This window comes from Rattus norvegicus, chromosome 16 (genome assembly GCF_021556685.1).
Source record: "Rattus norvegicus strain SHRSP/BbbUtx chromosome 16, alternate assembly SHRSP_T2T, whole genome shotgun sequence".
In the NCBI taxonomy this organism is placed as follows: Eukaryota; Metazoa; Chordata; class Mammalia; order Rodentia; family Muridae; genus Rattus; species Rattus norvegicus.
In genome coordinates, this window is record NC_141549.1 from 71,417,437 (window position 1) to 71,438,555 (window position 21,119).

The following is a 21,119-nucleotide window of genomic DNA, read 5'->3' on the forward strand; positions in this document are numbered from 1 at the left end:
GCTATCCCTTCCTATCATATTTCGATATGACAGAAAGAATGAGAGTACTTGCTTCCTCCTGAATGGGCAGTCATGGAGTGGCTACTGTGGACCTAGTCTCTTCTTAGAATATTCCCTTATACATCCTATCACCGAAAACAAATGCTGCCCTTTCCTTCCCAAGGCCCCACTTCCCACTCCCCCCACTCATCTTTGGACGAGCCTCTGTGGGTGCTTTTCACTGCACACATACATTCCTCCACGCTTTCTTTGGAACTTGGAAATAACAGGTTTCTCAGTCAGGAGTTTCAGTTGTTTTTGTTGCTTTGTCTATAGATGCAGATTATACATAACTGCTTTTGTTCTTGGATATGCTGCCGCCTTCCATGCTCCTCGGAAAGCTTTTGTGACTTTTAGTGAAAGGAAGGTAGGGATGAAGGGAACAGGGAAGACAACAGGAACACAGTGGTGTGCAAAGCCCTGCCTATGAAATACAAAGGTATGGAGGCGTCCTATGCCCACAAAGGCAGAGGAGCCCTGCTCGAGCCATTGCTTTTGTTCAGAATCCCTTTGAGCCAACAGATCAGCACTTCTGCATCTGTGAAGGGACTGATAGTTATGAACACACCCTGTACAAATGAGAAGAAAAATTTTGAAGCAGAGATTTAAAAATCACCCCCTCAAACTTACACTATTTAACACTTCACTTCTTCAGTTTGAGAACGAGGCAAGTAAGCGACAAATAGTTCTGCACAATGACTAGCAAGGTACCATGAAGAAGCATAGAGGCAAGACTGCTTCTCAGGAGTATAAAGCTGTTAGGAAGAACAACCCAACTCTCATTCAAACAATCATTAATGAAAGAAAGTATAGTCCAAAAAGGCATCTTCAGAACCATAAGCCCTAGAAGTTCTAAAGCTCATAGGTAAACAAAGTTGAGTGCACCCACACTCAGGCCAGGCCAGAGTCACCCCAGAGAGAGGGAGGGGCCTTAAGCTGGTGGGTGCCCAGATATCACACTGATCACTGTGCGGCATCTTCTGTTACCAGCATCAACCTGACAAGTCAGTCAAGGACAGTTGAATGTGGGATGACAGTACAATGGCAGGCCAGGAGCAAAGGCACAGGAGTACATGTAGAGACAACTACAGGTCCCGGAAAGTGTCTTGCTATGCTATGCAACGGTGTATTCTGGGAAATCCCTTCAAAGGAATGATCACCTCCCCCTAGCCAAGCCAATGCCCTGTGCATGAGTGTACCCTTGACTGTATATTTTTGCATGTGTAACACAGACATACATACACACACACACACCCCCACACACACACATACACACACACCATGCAGACACACAAGCACGCATGTGTGTACACAACCTGCTCCTTCTTCCTCTAGGACGCCATCATAGAAAACATGGACCTAAACCTTTGGTCCTCATGAGCTCAGTTCTGAATACAAAATGCAATCTCTATCAGCTAGCCTGAAATCTAGAGAAGAAGCTACCTTATACTCTTGGAAATATGGAAAAGCAGGTTGTAGAGGGGTTGTAGTAATACTTAGCACAGGCAGGGAGATAATGAAGAGAAGATGGCAGCGAAGATCAAGGAGGAAGTAGGAAAGTTCAACTTTAACGGAATTCGAGCCGTGGGCATGGATGTGGCTTTAGACCTCTTGAGATCTGGCAAACAATGTTGAATAGTCGCATGTGATATTAAAACTGAGCCTGAAAGGCTCACAACTGCTCAGAGCCTGTGGGTGGGTCTGATTGTCTGGCTTTTAGACAATAACTGACTGAGGGGCTTTTAATTCCATGCAAATTCACGACAAACTTGTCCCTAACAAGGTGGATTCAGTACATCCGGTCCTTTGAGACTCCCAGGTTATTCGTATGACACGCGTGTCCCTTGGTTCCTTTTTCTTTTCCCAGGGAACAGAGTAAACTTTACAGGGGCCAGTGCTCACCTCCAAGTCTAGCTGCCTTCTGTCCCCATTCTAGCCAAAGTCCCTCTCGTCAAGATTTTTAAGAATTTATTATTCTTTTATATTATGTCTACATGTGTGCCTTTGTGGTGGTTTGGGCATGTGAGAGTGCAGGGGCCTCCGGAGTCTGGAAGTGGGTATCAGATGTGCCAGGGTGGAGTTGACGGGCAGTTGTGAGTTGCCCTGTGTGAATGCTGAAAGTAAATGCTTGGGTCCTCTGCAGGGGCGTTTTTAAGCACTGAGTCATGTCTTTGCTACCTCTACTCATTGAAAATAGTTTTAATTTACTATTTTGCTCTTATTACTTAAGTCAAATGCTTGTGCGCATTTTTCTGGGAGAGGAAACTCTGGTGAACAATACCCAGCATTAATCCAATGGGAAAGGCAGCAGAATGACGATGATCACCCTGGTTACTTGTGTATCAAGAACCAAAATGGGAATGTGGGAAGGGTGGGAAGCTTTCTCTTGCCTCCCTGGTTTGTCTCACTGTGCTAATGCCTAGAAATTTCCATTTTGAGTTCAGGTAGTCCTACCTCCACCCCTATCATCCCGTCCCACCCTACCTCATTCCCCTCTGCCCCTTGATGTCCTTCCTGTTTCTGTGCTTGGGACTCTAAGAATGTCTTTGCCTCTGCTTTACAATCTCAGCAGTGGAAGCAGCTGCAGTCAGTGCATAGCCAGGCTGCTTCCCTGCATGTGCTCCTTTGCTAAGAAGGTGTTGCGCCCCCAGAAGCACCTTTTCAATGGGGGTATCATCGCTCAGCAATTCCCAAGGAAGGAAAAAGCGCTAACTGGTCTCAATCCAAAGTCTGCTCACCACCGTTGCTGGTGTCCTGGTGTGATGTGTCCGCTGGGCTCAGTGTGCTTTGCGCCCTGAATATGATTCTTCCCAACATGGAAACACTGGGATGGGAACACATAAGCAGGTTGGTGAACGCCCCCCTGTTTCTCCAGAAGACAGGCAGGAATGGCAATTCTGCACTGGATATCTGGGTCACTGTGCTCACTGTCTGGGTGGTGAGAACAAAAGGTCTACCAGCCCCCATTGGACTATCCTAGAACTAAGCGCTCTACCATAGCCCGTTGCATGGCCCATCTTGACGATGCTCCGCTTATTAAATGTGTCTATGGAACGTCTGACCTTTCAACTCTGACTCCCTCTGATAGCTGTCCTCCCTGCCTGGTGTTTTTGTGTTCACTGCACCGTTGCTGGTTTGATGCTGCCTGATCTCCTCATTGACTCTTTAATTTGGTGACACCTTAGTGTGTGGCCCACTAAAACATAAATTCACTCTCTACTTGTGTAGCTAGCTTTACCCATTTGATAAATACAATTTTAGGGAAATGCGTAGTATGTGTTATGCAATTACAAGGCAAGTATATGATGTGTTTCTTTGATTCCCCTCAGCCCAACACTGGGTGCCAGAATAATTATTTTGGACCCACTACATGTGCTTACCATATAATCTGTTGGAAAATTATGTAGTTCGTTCTCACCACCTTCTTTGTCCATACACTTTGAGATGACACCTCTTTTAGGATTAGCTTGCCTCAGATAATTCCCCTAGGTTGAATTATAATAGCCATTATCAATCTGTTTCTGGGATGAACTACACCTGATCCGTCTCTGGAAAAGAATGGGAATTCAGCTGCAGCATATCCTGGGGGTGGGGGGACAGCCACATCCTAAAGCTCAACTAACGCTTTTATCTTTGCTTTGCCCATGCATTCAATAGGATGGAGTAGGCGAGGTATGGGAGACACAGCATGTGCCCCTGAGAGAGCAGCCCCCGCAAAATAAAGTGCTAGACTCTAGCATTGCATTCGTATCAGAAAACATTGACCATGGACACAGGAGCCCTTGGCAACCAACATGCTCATGTTTCATATAAACATTGCTCTCATGATGATTGCATATGCTAAACCAACATTACTACTGTGCTTTGACTCTGAATATTGGTGTCAAAGTTTACATATTTGTAAACCCTGATCTCTTCTCTCTTAACTCCCAGACCATGTGAACGTCCGACCCTAGACAGCTCTGTGTATATGCATGTGCCCCAAGCCCCACATGAGCAGAGAACCCACCCTTTTCTTTGTTGTTTGTGTGAGTCTGTTTCCCCTCCAGTAAAAAAATCAAATATAAGAAGTGCTTTTCAGGTAACCCTGACTTCTTCAACTAAGTTAAGGAGTTATTTGTTCTTACTAGGGGAAAAAATGTCATGTTCTTTGCAAAATTGATCCTCTGCAAGTCTATTATATGATAAGCTACCTTAATGCAGTTATATTAGACTAGCCTTGCTCTGATTTATACGAGGAAGTTTAGAAACATGACTATTGTGTAAATGAGACTCTAATGTGTAGCTAGCTTTCTATGTTTTTTTTCTTTCTTTCTTTCTTTTTTTTTTTCCTGATCATTAGGCTCCAGACTCTAACAGAACACCATGTTATGTCCTGGGGTGGCTTTATGCCATGAGCCCATGTTAGCCACTCAGGACTTCTCTTGTGTCTTTCAGGCATTGAGAATGCCAGCGACATTGCTTTGTACTCGGGCTTGGGTGCAGCCGTTGTAGCCGTTGCGGTCCTGGTCATTGGTGTCACCCTCTACAGACGGAGCCATAGTGACTACGGAGTGGACGTCATTGACTCTTCTGCATTGACAGGTGGCTTCCAGACCTTCAACTTCAAAACAGTTCGTCAAGGTCAGCGGCGTAGGGCCCCCAACACCTCATCCTCAGGACCACCGGCTGCACTCACACAGGTGTCCTCCATGTTCTTGACACTGTGCGAAGGTAGCTCCTGGTCCTGGGAGCCGCTACCAAATTGTTTCCATTCATTAAAACACCCAATTCTTAAACGATATTCTTGGTCCTCAGTAACTGTGAGGACATACGGATTTCAATTCATTTTTGGCAACATTCAGTGAAATAGTTCGACACTCAGTGACTCACTGCCTCTCAAATTATCCAACTTCATCTCTGAAGAAACCTGGTTTTAGTTTATGAGTTTAATTTTATTAACTAAAATACTGAGTACTGAAAGCTGAGGACACAGCCCCAGACCACAACTACCCATAACCTCTATTACATTGGGTTTTTTTTCTTTAATTTCAAATAAATAAAAAGGGTTTAGAAGATAGCTGAAGAATCAGTTAAGAGGGGGACAAAATGAAATACCAGCCTAAATTACTTTCAGCTATTGCCAAGTCTGACCAATCTTTTGTTGTGGGGGAAGAAACATTTTTCATGTCAAAGCACAGAAATGTTCTTTTGCAGAACACAGAGAGTTATTTAATCCTCTATTATGAACTAAACCTATTCCTGAATACAGGATGGGAATGAGACACATTTTGGGTTTAATTTTAAGCAAAAAGAAACTGTCTCTCTTCAAAAGATGAAGTTTTGTAACTTTACCCTTGGCAGCCATAATTTCCCCCTTTATTTCAGTTCGTTGTATGGGTATAACCTACCATAAGGGCTGGGCGGTTTCTGTGTGCAGCATTTATTGCGTAGACAAACCGCTGAAGTAGAAGCCCAAACCTGCTAGAACAACCTACTGAGCCAGGCCTAGGAGAGATAGACTTCTCCCCTTGGCTTTTATTTTGGTGTACATTAGTGTTAAGCCACTGTTGTTAAGCCACTATTGTGTACAAGTTTACCTGCTTTGAAGTCAGTTACATTAGAGTATGAAACCGCTACGAAGCAAAACAGTTATTCTGAGTCACTGTTTCACAACTATAAAAAAAGAATGCTAGCATCCTTCTCATGGTGTTCTTGTGAAAATGAGTTTGCTGAGAATAACCTGGGGAAGCCCTTGGCATTTGGGCAGAGCTCATTCTCTCAATATAGCTCTAGATGCTCACATGTCCCCTAACCGTGGGACAGCAGTGTGCTCTGTGGATCAGCAAGCAATGGATATGAGAGGAGGTGGTTGCCTGGCCTGAGTAAGATTGGAGGATAGTGATTTACATATATTGGCTGATCTCCTCCTCATGGAGGAGTGCCTCAGAACATCAGTATATTGTGAATGTCTAAAAGAACCATCTTATCAGATCGCCTGACCATTTGGTTTATTTTTGTCTACGAATTTTATAAATCTCAGGATAGAAGACAAAACCTCTTTTGTTAACTGCTATTGTCCCCATATCTGTGGACAATGAATCTCATTTTCATAGGCTGTGACTTTGACCTCCACTGTCTTCAAGGTGATATCTTGATGGACAACATGTCCAGTACCCCAGGAAGGGGAACAGCAATAATGTTAAAAGCAGAACAGTGTCGTAGTTTTCTTTCTGTAATGAAGTTGTACTTAAATAACCCTCCCCCAAAAGAGAAAGTTAAGGGAAAGATGGCTTATTTGGTTTATAATTGAAAAAGATAGACCATCATTGCTGGAAAGTCAAGGTCAGAATTTGAAGCAACTAGTCACATGCATCCACAGACTGTATCAGAAAATAATAAAAAATGAATACTCTTACTTGTTCTCAGCTCACTTTCTCTACTCGTGCATAGTTCAACACCCAGAGAATGATGTTGCTTTAGAAAGCAGGCTCTTCCCATAGCAGTTAACATAACCAAGACAATTCCCCACAGACATGCACACAGGTCAGTCTGATCTTGGTAACTGCTTCTTGAGATTATTGCCAGGTGATTCAATATGGAGCCAAATTGACTCTTAAAACTAACCTTAGAAAGTATCATGGGAGTGCTTGACTACTTGTTCTGCATGTTGTAAAGCCCTTGGGTTCAATAGATAAGATAGAAAGGAGGGGTGGAAGGGAGACAAAGAGTCAGGCATACAGAAAGAATACAGTGCTTTAGGCTAAATGAGAAAAAATGAAATTTTAAAGAGAAGATAGGGTAACAAGACAAATCAGGGAGGATAACGGACCCTAAGCAGGCTTCAGTCAGATTGGCAACCAACATTTTCAACTGGAGACTTGTGCATTTGAGTATATTTATGTATGTGCTTTCTCTCTTCTTCCCTCCCCATCCATCCATCTATCTATCTATCTATCTATCTATCTATCTATCTATCTATCTATCTATCTATCTATATCTCTTCTCTCCCATACAATGTATGTGTATTTCCCTCTGTATATTCATTCCCTTGCCCCCCCTCACTCTCTATCTATCTATGTATCTATCTATGTATCTATCTATGTATCTATCTATGTATCTATCTATGTATCTATGTATCTATCTATGTATCTATCTATCTATCTATCTATCTATCTATCTATCTATCTATCTATCTATCTATCTATATCTCTTCTCTCCCCCTCCAATGTATGTGTATTTCCCTATGTATATTCATTCCCTTGCCCCCCCTCTCTCTCCTTCTCTCTCATCTCTATGTGTATTTTCCCACTGTGTTTTCTCTCTGTCCCTCTTTCTCTTTCTCCCCCCTTTCTGTGCTTGAGCACACACACACACACACACACGTGTGTGTGTGTGTGTGTGTGTGTGTGTGTGTGTGCATTTGTATCTGCATGCACATGTGTGTGTCTGTGTCTGTGTGCGTTTCTAGTGATAGAACTTTCCTGGGCAAGCTTTCTAGCACTGTTTCAAATGCTTAGCCTTGTATGTCCTTCTGTATCCAGGTTTTTTAATGTCTGTGCTCTCAAAGAATCAGAAATAATTTCCCTCATAAGCTAGGCAAGTCTTTCAAAAGTAGCCAAAATTTAATCTTCAAAAGGTGGGGGCTTGTTCTCAAATAGCCAGGAGGTTTGGGGATATGAGTTTTTGAAGTCTCCATGGAAACTGCTGTTTCAAACTGTTTTTCCAGTGTGCTGTGTTCTTCAGTCCCACTTTTTTCCTTGGGAAGACCACAGACAAGAGCAAGGTCATCATCTATTGAACTCAGTGTAGTCCTGTTCAGAAAGGCTACTGGTTGGAGGCTGCATCTTGGCACAACAGCCCCAAGATGGGAAAGAGGGGTACCATTAAAGGACCATTCGAGCTGCATTATAGTTCTTGTTCATCTTCTCTCTGCTTCTTGGTTCTTAGCACATCCTGACAAGGGGTGGGAAAATCCAAGGCAATAGTTCCCCTCATGGCACTGTTACAAATTAGGAAAATAGAAAAACAGTAGAGACTACTACAATACAACCTAGAATTGAAGCATTTTAAAAAATACCATATTTGAAATCTTTTTTTTTTTTTTTTGGTCAGGTCCAAGAGGACCATATTGCTGGCTATGATTTTGGGTTTCTGCTTGAGCTGTCGTCTTGACGAACTGGTATGGGTGGGGGGCAGGGGAGTGAGGGTTATTCTGTTATTTACTAATAAGTGGGGTTACTTTGTCATGAGAAAATATCACAGCCTTTTAAATATCTGGCTTGGAAAAAATGGCGAGCCCAGCAGATAACTAGAGCACTGGTCCAATTTCTCCTGTGTTTATGAAGATTGTTTTGTTCATTTGTTTTGAACCAGAAAGGTACCTTTCTGAGATACTCCCCACATACAATCCAAGTCACTCTCCAATGGAATGTTCTTTCCCTCTCAGAGTGACATATGTGATGTTCAAAGACACTGGCCCCTCAGACTTAGAGTGACTCATAAAGTCCCCTGAACTATTTGCTCCAAGCCCCAGGAGCTGCTCAGAATTCTACAAGATATTTCTCACCTCCTCTCTGGGCTCTTGTAAGCAGCATGGAGAGTCGCTACACTGTGGCATCTCTTGCTACTTAAAATGAACAAATGTTATTTTGCCCCTAACTCGATAACAAAACATCTTTCTGGTTTCTTTTTTTTTCTTTTTTTTTTTCTCTTTTACCTTTGCCAGTTAAAATAATCACACAAAAAGTACCTGAGGCAAGTTGCCCTAATCCAGGGTCAGACATGTTGTCTTGAAAAGGAGGCATGTATAGAGCTTTGGATGTGAGGGCAATGGGAGCATGCCATTAAGAAAATGACCTGGAAGTTCAGAGGTCCCCATTCCCAAGCACTGCCATGGTTCCATCCAGGTTAGTAAGGGAGGCTAATTCCAACCAGAACATCTAAAACCCATGCAGGATGTTCTCCCCTTAATTGAGGGGACTGCAAAAGGAGCGATGGAGGCATCTTTTAGTGTCTGAGTGACAGATCCTGTTTTTCTTACCAGGAAATTCTCTCCTCCTGAATCCTGCCATGCATCCAGATCTGACTGTGAGCCGGACGTACAGCGGGCCCATCTGTCTGCAGGATCCACTGGACAAGGAGCTCATGACAGAGTCCTCACTCTTCAACCCTCTCTCTGACATCAAAGTCAAAGTCCAGAGCTCATTCATGGTTTCCCTGGGAGTGTCTGAGAGAGCCGAGTACCATGGCAAGAATCACTCCGGGACCTTCCCCCATGGAAACAACCGTGGATTTAGTACCATACATCCCAGAAACAAGACTCCGTACATCCAAAATCTGTCGTCACTGCCCACAAGGACGGAGCTGAGGACAACTGGTGTCTTTGGACACTTAGGGGGGCGCTTAGTAATGCCAAATACAGGTGGGTGGTAAGCACGTGTTCACATATTCCCTTGCTTGTGTAAATACTTTTTTAGAAGTATGCAATGACCAGATTCATTTGGGAGTGAGCAGCAAAGGCCAGGGCTGCACTTTGTATCCCCTGGAGCCCCAGAAGTGCAACTAAAGTAAGACAGGGCCTTCTCTCTGCCTGCCCACAGAACAGAACACCACCTTTGATGCTGTCTATAGTCATCTTTTGGCATGAGACCCATCAGGTGGCATGGGTAGGCTCCCTGGGTTTGAGACCTGTTGGACTATGTTACCCAAGGCATGGTAAAGAGGGAAGGAACACAGGTCTTTTTCTACATCTGACAAGTGCCCTACTTGGACAGAGCACATGTTTGTACTGACAAATACTTTAGTGCATGGAGAGTCACGTTTCTCAGTCTCTTGTCTATGAGCGCTCTCCATGCCAGGCACCCTTGATAATTACTTTGACTATTTTTAAGTTACTATTACATTGGTTCTTGGCAAGCGATGATGATGAATCATTGCATTGTTGTTCACTAACATTCAAACATTAGTTCTAGAACTAAGCCCAAAGCCCAACTAATTTCTAAGTTTGTGTTTCCCTTTTTGGGTTTTAAGAGAGGAGATTTCTCTGGATATTTGTAGTGGGTATTTCAGATCCCTGGCATGGATTACTTTAAAGATGTCATCCTAGCTGTCCCTTGATCTTCAGGGTTGCTGCTTGAGGCCAGAGCAGAGGGAAACGGGATTGGTTTCTTCTCTTAGTCCTAAGTCATAGAGGTAGGTGGACAGATAATGAAAGCAGAGATGGTCAGGAACATTGGATTTATCCATGTTCTTAGACTGAAATTGAGTATCAAGCCAGTGCTCAATGAGTGGAGATGACCAGGACTTTATCTCATTAAATGAAATCTGTGACAGGATTGGTCTCACACTATGACTGCAGCTACCTTACCTGCCTAGTGGTTTAGACTTGAAACTGGACCTTCTCTTCACTTGGTAACTTTTGCCTCATTCTATCCCAAGTTAGTTGTGTCCTCCAACACACAGTTTCAAAGTGTATTTTACTCCTGGAAAATAGCCTCTGTTGCAGCTCTGGAAATAATGATGTTTCCCCAATCTACCTTGCTAGGCATGTTAGGATTCTTGTTTCCAATACCTTTGAGTGTTCTGTGGGAGTGTCAGTATATGATGTCATTCTAACTTGTGCCTCTCGAGGATAACTGACCAATAGGACACTTCTTTTAGAAAGAAGCCAGCCATATCTATCACATACATTTGTAAAAAAAAAATATAAAAATGGAACCTGCAACCCTTGTCCTACCAAAGACTAGGATGTGAAGACTCATATGAAGCTAGTGAGTTACTATGCCTTTATCAAAGTTCCTCAGTCGTGTTCCCATCCTCATGTATTAACGAGTTTGTGTACAGGGTTCACATGTGTCTGTGTTTACATACATTGAGCAAGTGCCAAGACCAAAGTATTCATTGCCCATATTTTCATCAAAGAAAACATGATAATAGGGGTGGATGAGAACTATTTTTTATCCCTGGCATCTCCCTTGAGAAACATCCATCTTGAAAACTAAAACTCTGATAGCTTGCCAACGATCCCCACCCAGTTTCACCCTGAAGGGGATGCTTTCAAGTCTCCTGACAAGAACCACTGGACAAGATCGAAAGTGCACTTGGCACACGAGGTTTAGGAAAAAGAGGTGTGGGGAATTGAAACATGCTCCTTGGTATTTGCAGGGCATAAATGCAAACTATGCCCTGGGGAACTGAAGTGTCCAGAAAGCATGCCACAGAAATTAGATTGCTCTAATGCCATCCGTTTCGAATTGCCAAGCGGTGCACTCTGGAACTCATTTATTATGCAAAATATGAAAGTGGAAACTCTGACAAGTGGTTCTGTTGTCATATCGAGTTTTCGAAAGCTGTCAGAGTAGCAGGTGGAGTCGGGAGCTGTGTTTTCTTTTAAAATCAAAGATCAGTGGTGAATGATGATGAAAATGGAGAGTTCTTTAGGGGACCGTAGGCATAAACCCTTCCCACTGCGTTTTTGTTTTTCATAACCAGCAACTTGCCAGCAGCATGCTACTGTCCACTGATAGTCTACCCTTGTCTCTGTGATTAACTCTCTTCAGCCTCCATGTGCAATGTAGGTTTGGGTAAGAAGTACATTTGAAGGCTCATATAAATCACGATTGAGGGAGAGTGAAAAAACATGTAAGGGCCACTTAAAGGATTGATTCAGGTAGAATTAGGAAAGTCTTGAATAATGTTTCAATCTAAACACAGGGAATTGAGCTTACCGGGAAGGAAGTGGGTTAGGATAGGCCCAACAAACAGCCCTAGACAATGATGGAGTACACAAGACAGCATAACTCAGAGCCTGGTGTTTCACTAAGGAATTTGAATTCTTCTCATGTATTTTCATATTCGCAATATGTTTATTCTGTGTCCGGCACTGTGCTAAGTGCCATGAATGTAACAGGGCACAGTTGCCTGATTATGTACTGAGCTTCTACTGGTACCTCTTCATGCTTCTCTGTCATCCCAGCCGAGAGATAATGGAGAAGAATCAACAGAGGAATAAGTACCAAACTAAGGCAAGGCCGAATGACTAGGTTCAAGGCAACATATGAACCCCTGAATATCCCCTTAGCATCTGTGTTCAAGATCAGGGAAGGATGCAGTTACGGTTAAGGAGGAACAGGAAACGGAAGGGGCATCTGATTGGCGGTCCCCAATCTGTAAATCTGATTGTCATTTACAGTTACCGTACTATGGATGCGAAGGTGTAGAATGTAAAGACCTCTCCTTACTGAAAAGCTCTGATCAGAGTTTTAACGTGCCCCATTCTTAGTTCTAGTAAAAGATGCTGATGATTGCTAGCATGTTACTGAATAATGATGCAACCATGAATCACAGATAACCTGGCTCACAACAGGTCTCTCATTCCTTCACTCTGTGGCTGCTAACAGAGAGAGAGAGGAAAACAAGAAAGCTCCTCAACAGCAACCTGCGAGCTTCCTCTGTAATTATCTCCAACAAAAGGGAAAACCGGTGTGAAAGCTGCATTATTCAAAGCCTAGGAGGAAGCCTGGAGGTTTTATTTTTGTGTGATGCTCTTACTATTTCGCTGGTTCATTCCCTTTTGTAAACAGAAGTCACGTTAAAGAGACTCCCAGCTTTCTCCAGATGTCTCTCTTTGTCCAAAGTAAAGTGTTTTCTTCATAGCTGTAAATAGGAATTGGGTACATTTCAGAGGCAGTGGTGTGGCTTCACGATGACAAAGACATGGGTATGGTTAAGTCACTGTCACTCCTGTGATCTTTCCCAGCTGCTTTTTTTCTGCGATAAAGACATATCAATTGCAGAATGACCTAGAGTGTTTCAAAATTTGTCAGACACGTGGTTTTTTTTTTCCTTTTTTTTTTTTTAAAGATGCGTATTAACTTACTTCTAGATGTAGCTTGTAAGACAATTTTATTCCAGGTTCAGGGAAAGTCTGAGTTTACACATCAGCCAGACGCTATTTTCTGGAAATGAGAAAAAGATATATAACCATATTTTAAATGTTGGAGAAATTTAATTGGTGAGCTGATAAAGTCTTAAGTTTTGGGGTGTATTTGGTAGATCCTGGCCTTGGATACTGGCAAGATACCAGATAAAATTGAGCATTGAATATGATCATTTTTGGTCTGATACAGAACAAGTTTCCCCCCACAGTTCTTAGAGTTCTTCAAGGTTTGGTGTTAATAAATCATACATTGGCAGGGGACACTCCTTTGCCTAGGCATCCATAAGGTGCCCAAATAGCATGTTTCAAAATAACTAGGATATCTCCAAATGACCTCTTGGCTTTCTCTGTCTTAGGGGTGAGTCTACTCATACCACATGGTGCCATCCCAGAGGAGAATTCTTGGGAGATTTATATGTCAATCAACCAAGGTGAACCCAGGTAAGAGTCAGAGAAGGCTAGCATATTAATGGTCCCTTGGATATCCACAGGGACTTGTACAGAAAATCTGAATTTATGGTTCAGATGAGAAAAGTTGGTCTGGGAATGAGGCGGTGACTACAAAGAGAGTACAAGCCTGGGTTACAATTTAAGGTTATTGGCATCTAAGCAGGATGCACCAAGTGGGAGACCGTGAACTGGTGGTCAGAGGACGCATAGATAGGAACTGGGCTTAAATCTCCCAACAGTCTCCCTTTCAAAACAAAATTGAATTGGCTTTGCAGGTGATGTTTAGTGCAAAGCCCTATGTACAAAAAGCCATCAAATGATGAGAGCATGACTCCAGGTTCAGCCGAAGACCCGTACCAAACAGGCCGGGAGTCAGTTTCTTAGATGATTTTTTTTCCAAAGGGTAAAATACGTGGTCTTCAATAGCTTTTGGTTCTGACAGATTTTAGCGGCATTAAATTCAATTACATGAGCAAATACAAATCTTGTCACATACTCTTTTTAATGAAAGTAGTTGGTTATTTTCTCCGGGTAACTGTAATATTTGTAGAAATGTTGCTTTCTTCCACACAGGATAAAGCCAGCTCCTCTTTAGAAAGCTATTTGTCTTAAAAACTGGATACATACCTCTGGCATTTTTAGCCATAACATCTTGGTTATTTTAAAATAGATTTTCTGTTGTTGTTGTCGTTGTTGTTTTTTGTTGTTGTCGTTGTTGTTTTTTGTTGTTGTCGTTGTTGTTTTTTGTTGTTGTTGTTGTTGTTGTGGTCGTTGTTGTTTTTTGTTGTTGTTGTTGTTGTTGTTGTGAGTGTGGAACACATGAAAGAGAAACACAGGGAAAGAAAGGGCCTGAAAAACAGATGGTTGAAACAGATTTTGATAGTGGTCTATATAGAAGGATTTGAGGGTGCCTAGCAATTCTGACTAGCGAGGGTATGAGGCTTTAGAAGAATCCAAGACAATTCCCTGCTAGCTGGTTATGGGGAAGGCTCTCAGAGGATTTACATATAGGTGCACTCTGACAGGTACCTGAAGAGCATTCTCAGTCGTGTGTCGAGATCGGCTCTTTTCCTACATCCCTATAAGGGTACTAAGGTCTTAAATAACCCCTGCTGGCAGAGGGCAGAAGCAGACTCAGAGAGTTTAAGTTTGTTTTTGTCTGTGGTACTCGACATTGATTCCAGGGATCCAAGAAGGCTGGGCAAAGCGCCGACCCAGTGAGCTGTATCCCTGCACGAGGAACAGAGAGAGCTTTGAAGAGTTTGCGCGCCGTCTTAGGTTACTCAGATGTAACATTGGAGTTCCTGGATGAATGGTACCTCTTTTATATCCCCAGATTTGTTTTCAAAGGATGCCTGTTTGAGATTGAGGTTCCTGTCTGTTACCTGTATGATTTTAAACTCAGAATCTTGCAAAGGTCAAGTGCAGTCCTCCCTCAGCATCCACAGAGGATTGCTTCCAGGATGCCAGAATCCCAAGATGTTCACATCCCTTATATAAAGTGGCATGATCTGTGCGCTTAACCTATACACATTCTGCAGTGTTGTTGTAAAAATATAAAAATAAAAATGTATTGTGGTCTTTTGCCCGGCTAGGTCTGCACCGCGGTGCCCCAAGATATCTGCTAGATATCTTGGCGGACACATATCTCAGCCGCACACTTTCTTACACTCAAACCCTCACATAAAAGAACACACAACACAATCTTAGATCCAATTGGTAAGATATAATTGCCCACTTAAACATATAAAGCCCGGTACTATTCGTCCCTTGAGAACATTAATAACAACCTGTAAATACACAGAGCAGAATCTTAACATCACCTGCCATGGCTTCTCCCCTCTCTCCGTCTCTCCTTCTGCCTCTGTCTCCTCCTCTTCCTTCAAACTTCTCTCCTGCCCATCCTTCCTTCTCCTCCAATGACAGGCCTCCTTCTATCCTATACCTGCCCCTCACCTGTACTTTACAAATTCAATGGAGAGGTGGTTCTGGTGAAGTCACCTGAGTCCTGAGTCCTTGACTAGGCAGCTGTCCTTGGGGCAGTGGAATTAGCATCAAAATACAGATAACTTCAGGGCAAACCACAACACTGCAGCAAGCTTCAAATCGCCTCTAGGTTCCTGATAATGTCTGATACTATAGTATTCTGAGAGTAAAACTCTGGCTGTGTTCAGTACAGTCAGTACTATTTTGATCTGAGCTTGATTGTCTATAAACGTAGAAGCAGCGGATACAGAGTGGTTACTGAGTAAGTTAGAACCAGCCCATCTTGCCTGAGTCACGGCCTCCTGCCAGCTCTGACTTCCGCCTCGTCCCCCGTCACTGTAATCTGTCTCCTGAGCCTGTATTCAGCTTTTTCCACTCAAACCCATCCCCAATGCCTTCTACCACATTATAGCAGAGTCTGCCTGGGGCTACTTCCCATTTTTTCCAGGACACTCAATTTACAGCTTACCTCCATCCCCATCTCTTTCTGGAAGCTGCCCCTTCTTAACAGATCAGAAGAAGAAATGTGCCAACAGGCATCAAGTATTTGAAGACTTAAAACGCTCGCAAAGTATTGGAAAGGGATGATTACATCGGGCACCCTGCAGTTTTAACATAAGAGAGAACACTGCCATGAACTTAGAGTCTAATAACCTGGAAAGACAGGTTGGCCTAATGAGATCATTCCTTGGGCCACCTTTTCTTTTTAAATCCATTGTTAATGGACTGGACTTGCCCATCCGTATCTAGACTATGTGTAGGGAGCTGTCTAGGGAGCTGGATACAGACAGAACCCGTTCCTCTGAGGGTTGACATCTATGAGCCATGTATTTTCCTATCTATTGAACAGTGGATGGGAAGAAGCCCATACACTCTATGTTCCTTTCTCTTTGTGATAACCTTCTGATGGGTCCTGTGTCCCGTCTGAGTGGTCACTCTGGGCTGCACATGATTCTGCTTTCTCTGAAATCCTTACTCCTCTTTGAGTGACATTGAACAATTTGCAAGATGCTGAAAATAGCAAATGCCCCTCTGCTCCCTTTTTTTGTTTGCTAAGCTGGGATAAATTTTTCTGTCTAAGCCAAGAAGCTGCTTTGGGTCTGTGTTCTTTGGCTTTTAATCTTCCGACTAATCAGGAAAAGGCCACTGTACGGTCTTCCTTTGTCACACCACTTGAAAACCCATTTTCATTTTATGCCATCCATCTGTCTGCATAAACTTGCCTCTGAATCCAGCACACAGAGAATGGGCTGCCCCGTTTCATTTCATTCCATCTCTTTTGTTTTGGGGAGTGTGAGAATTGGATTTGTTGATTCCACTTCCCTACCAAGAATACAGCAGGATCTTACAAATATCTTTATACTATATTTAGACGCCTGTCTACCATGCCTTCCGCCTTAGCATGTACTTCTACTATCCCTGGTTAGCGCCATCTCCAGCGTAGCAGGGGACTGGCCAAGGAGAAGTCAGATTTGATTAATATAAGCTTTCTGCTTGGTTTCTATAGCAGTGTATTGGAATCTAAAGACATATATATTCTATTTAAGGAATCTCACACAACTCTACATTCACGGTTTGATAAATGTGGGGGGGGGAGATTTGCATTCATATGTACGTTGGTACATACATGTGCACATAGGCACATGGGTTTATGGTTTCCAGGTTAGCAGGTGACAGGTGGCTGCAGCAGCATCTAAGAGCTTACATATTAGACTGCAAGACAAGGCTGAGAGAGCATTGGGAACAGCAGGAGGATCTTGAAGCCCTAAAGCCAGCCCACTTCTCCCACTCACTTCTAGGATGTGCACTGCCTCCAACATAGTCAAACCTCCTAATTCTTCCCCAATGGTCCCATCAACTGCAGAGCAAATAGTCAAAGATGTGTGTCTATGCGGGTCATTCTCATTCAAACCATAGCAACCCTCAAAGGTTATGGGGTTGCCACATTTCTGATTTGGGGTTTTCATGTTAGGGTCCTTCACTGTGTATCACTGTAGTAAGAGGAGCCACAGAAATGGTGAAAATAGAGTAGATCCTTAATGCATTATTAATGACAAAGAAACAGGAAAAGGGAGTTACTTTCTGGAGATGTCATCTGAGTCCAGTCTTAAAAGATGAGGAAAGGGTCTTAGTGGCATCTTCCCCACTGGAGAAATTCTCTGGTGACTGTACATACAGGGATATGTATATGAGGGGGAGTCGTAAAGAGTGGCTGGATCTAGAGGTTTGTCCATGGTTAATGTCACTCTGGTATCAGAACACTCCTTTAAATGACTTTCATACAACTGTGCTGCTGCTTTCTACGGACTGGGGAAGGAGCATCCTGAACTCTGGTCCCATTCACAAAACAGGGGATAGAATGTCCTCAGGAACAGGGACTACAGTGGCCTCCAGAAAATGAATGGTAGCAATATTAGCACTTCTGAGATTTGCTGATGAGACTCTGATCACTGGATGAAAGCTATACATCATCTGACCCACAGACAGGTTCCTGAAATACTGGCTCGGTACCCATGGTGACTCTGGCAATGTGTCTCAAATAAGCTCACCTCAGCTCCTGAATTTACATCCAGTACATTTGAGTTTAGATTTTTGCTTTGTTTTGTTTCATTTTACCTTTTCTCAGATATCATTGGTGGGGTAGGGGACTTTATCCATAAAAGATCTGTAACAGATTAACAACCAAGTTCTAATAATTTTCTAAAAATTAAATTCTGATCTTCAAATAAAAGAATTTGATGTTGTAGCCCATTCCAGCCATCCTACTGTAAGAACATTGTTACATTGGACCACTCCTCCTCACCCAGCTCTCTACAGCCTGCCCACTCATGACTGGTGAATAGAGAACTGGGCCAGAAAATTATTATGGGGAGCTTTTTTCTGAGAAGCAATAAAATGAAACCAAAGGCAAACATTCATTTCTTTTTCCAATTACGCTGTCATGTGAATATCCAAGACCAAATGTTTAGACCAGCATCAGAAATGTAAGTGATCTTGCTGACAGCTTTACAAAGGGACACATATTTTGCCATTGGGGCTTAGTGAAGATGGGGTATTATAACCACTTTGTTGACTATATTGTTTTGTTTTGATCAAATGATGTAGTCTAACTAATGGGTAGAAAGAATGAAAAGGTAGAATTCTAGGTCATATGAGATAACTTTTTCAAAGATGTGTGGATAGTAGCTACTGGCTTTAGTAGCACAGTGTGAAGTAATGTCAAGTGCTTGGATGACAGAAGAAGCTCCAGGAGTCCGAGAAAGGAACATGGACTTTCTTCCCCAAGATGAGCTCTGTCATTCTGTCAAAAGCTTTATATGGGTTTGATTTCACACTAGCTGCACACATGCTCACATCCATATACCCACAAACACACGCAGACACATACACACACACATACACACATACACACATACATGCATATTCATAACACATATACACCTGCACACATTTATAAATACATGCATATATGAGCTCCTAGATCATGGTTTACAGCACATATAATGAAAAATGCTTTTAGCCTTCTTTGGAAACATGAATGTATTTATTTTTTATCAATGAGATTAAAAGGAAGACCAACTGCCCTTTAAAAGAAATGGACACAATATGTTTTGTAGTAAAGTAAGTTTATTGTTAAACAAATATTTGAAGCTCTTCTCAGAGAAGAACTTCCCATTGAAGGAATACTAACACAATACTAAACCATCTATCATTCGATGGCCTCATCTTTTCAGAAGATAACGAAATCTTGAACCCAGATTATTACAACTAGTTCAGTAACTCCCATCTGATCTTAGCCTCTTGAATCAGGCTAAGAGTACTTGCCATTCACTGATGCTGATACCAAGTGGCTGGTCAGGATGATGGTGGTGGTGGTGATGATGATGATGATGACGACGATGATGACAATGATGACAATGACAAGAAAGAAGTCACTCCCAGGCTGATCTAGCACTACTCACCTTTCAAACTCTAAAGAAATATAATCTCAAAGAATGTTTTCCCTTGGCCTCTTCAAAGACCCAATGATTATAAAATTAGAGCCTTTTGTGGGGACACAGCATTGGTAGCGATTCTCATTGTATACCAGTCCCATGCTCCCAGGATCAAAGGAAAACCTTTTGGAATATTGGGCATGCTGGATGCCCTAGTTTGTTCTCTGTTGCTGTGACAAAGACTATAACTCAAAAGCTAGTTGGAGGCATACATTTTTCATCTTACAACTCTCAGGTCACTATTCATCATTGAGGGAAGTCGGGGCAGGGATGAAGGCAGGAACTGAAGCAGAGACAATGGTGGGATGCCCCTTACTGGCTTCCTCCCCATGGCTTACGTAGCTTGTTTTGCTTATAGCATCTAAGATCACCATCCCAGGAATGGCAATGCCCGCCTTATGACAGGCCTTCCCACATCAATCATTAATGAAGACTTGCCTACAGGCAAGTTAATGAAGACATTTTCTTAATTAAGATTCCTCTTCCCAGAGAATTAGAGCTTATGTCTATTTGACAAAAACAAAACAAAAACCACTACCACAACCAGGACAGTAGCAAAGTCAAGAGAAGAGGGATATTTTTAGGTCCCATATTCCCAAGAAATGAGATAAACCCTAGCTCTGAGATGTGGGTCACAGCTTTTCCAGGCCACTGCAGTGTGAGGGTGAGGGTACAATGTTTGAGAAAAAGCCACTGCCCCTGGGGGCCACATGGGACTTCTGATACTTAAATACAACTGTTGGCACTTGGGTCAGATACACCCACAGTCCACCATCACTGAGAACTTTCAGGATCATAGCTCATCTATATCGAGCCCATTAATAATTATTATCTTTATAATCATTCTAAGTCACCGATGAAAACTATCACTACCTTGCCTTGGAGGATTAAGTAAAAAGGTGCGTGTTCCCTGCTTCCTTCCCAGGAGAGCCACTCGGGGATGAGTTTGTAGAAAACCTTAGGGAAGCTGTCAGCATCACCTTCCTGTGTGGAAGAAACATCAGAGGGCTCGTATGTGCACACACTCATTGTCTGGTTGTCCATGCAAGTGCCCTCACAAACGTGCCCACAAGAAATCCTCGCTAATTCCCTAGGTGTTTCTTAATCCAATCAAGTTGACAATGACAAGTCACCATCGTGCTGCTAAAGGCGTATGCACAGATGTACAGAGGTAGGCGTTCTTGTCATGCATTTTAATAAGGAAACCAAGATTAAAAAATCTTAAAGGAGGAAGGATGAGCAAGAAGGCATAAGTGTGAGTTCTACCTCCAGTGATGTTGCCTGCTCCCCGAGGGAGCGAGAGAGGAGGATAAAACTTATGTGATGGCAAGGATTGATGAGGCTTCAGATAAGGAGACCTGGCAAGGGTCACTTTCAGAGGCGAAATTTATTATTTACTGGCTCATCCCCACTGCCGAACTTCAAGCCTGCATCATAAAAGTACCCTCCTTATGGGATTATTGGTGGAGTCCTTTGTTTCTCCCTCCAAACAGTGCCAGTTTGGGTGGTAAATTATAGCCCCTCTACAATTGAGTGTACTTTCTCTAACCATGAACATTTTAGATCCACTCACTGATCTACACATTGGGTCAAGGGAGAGGGGGTAAAAGACACTAGGGAGAAAAGTGGAGGGTGGGGGTGAAGGAGAAGAAAGGGTTGAAAACATTGCCTAGAATCCTGGCTTGGGACCTGATGATTAATTAGCAGAGAGAGATTTGCCAGCTGAAGGT

General features: G+C 42.8%; 2 protein-coding genes across 7 annotated transcripts in view; both read left to right on the top strand.

Moving 5' to 3' along the window:
- Erich1 (glutamate-rich 1) overlaps positions 1-21,119 on the top strand; it is a gene marked incomplete at its 5' end in the record, with an annotated part of 52,793,804 nt that overhangs the window by 40,546,877 nt on the left and 12,225,808 nt on the right.
- The window catches only part of Unc5d (unc-5 netrin receptor D), a 546,654-nt gene that overhangs the window by 464,887 nt on the left and 60,648 nt on the right, over positions 1-21,119 (top strand). For 3 of the 7 annotated variants that reach the window (XM_087588379.1, XM_087588382.1, XM_087588383.1), the window contains 3 exons: positions 4,477-4,662; positions 9,065-9,442; positions 13,315-13,399. In XM_087588379.1, the coding sequence (XP_087444505.1) occupies positions 4,477-4,662; positions 9,065-9,442; positions 13,315-13,399 (649 nt within the window). Of the gene's footprint in view, positions 1-3,696; positions 3,712-4,476; positions 4,663-9,064; positions 9,443-13,314; positions 13,400-21,119 lie in introns of all 7 variants that reach the window. The other 4 variants (XM_087588380.1, XM_087588381.1, XM_087588384.1 and 1 more) reach the window with 2 other exon arrangements.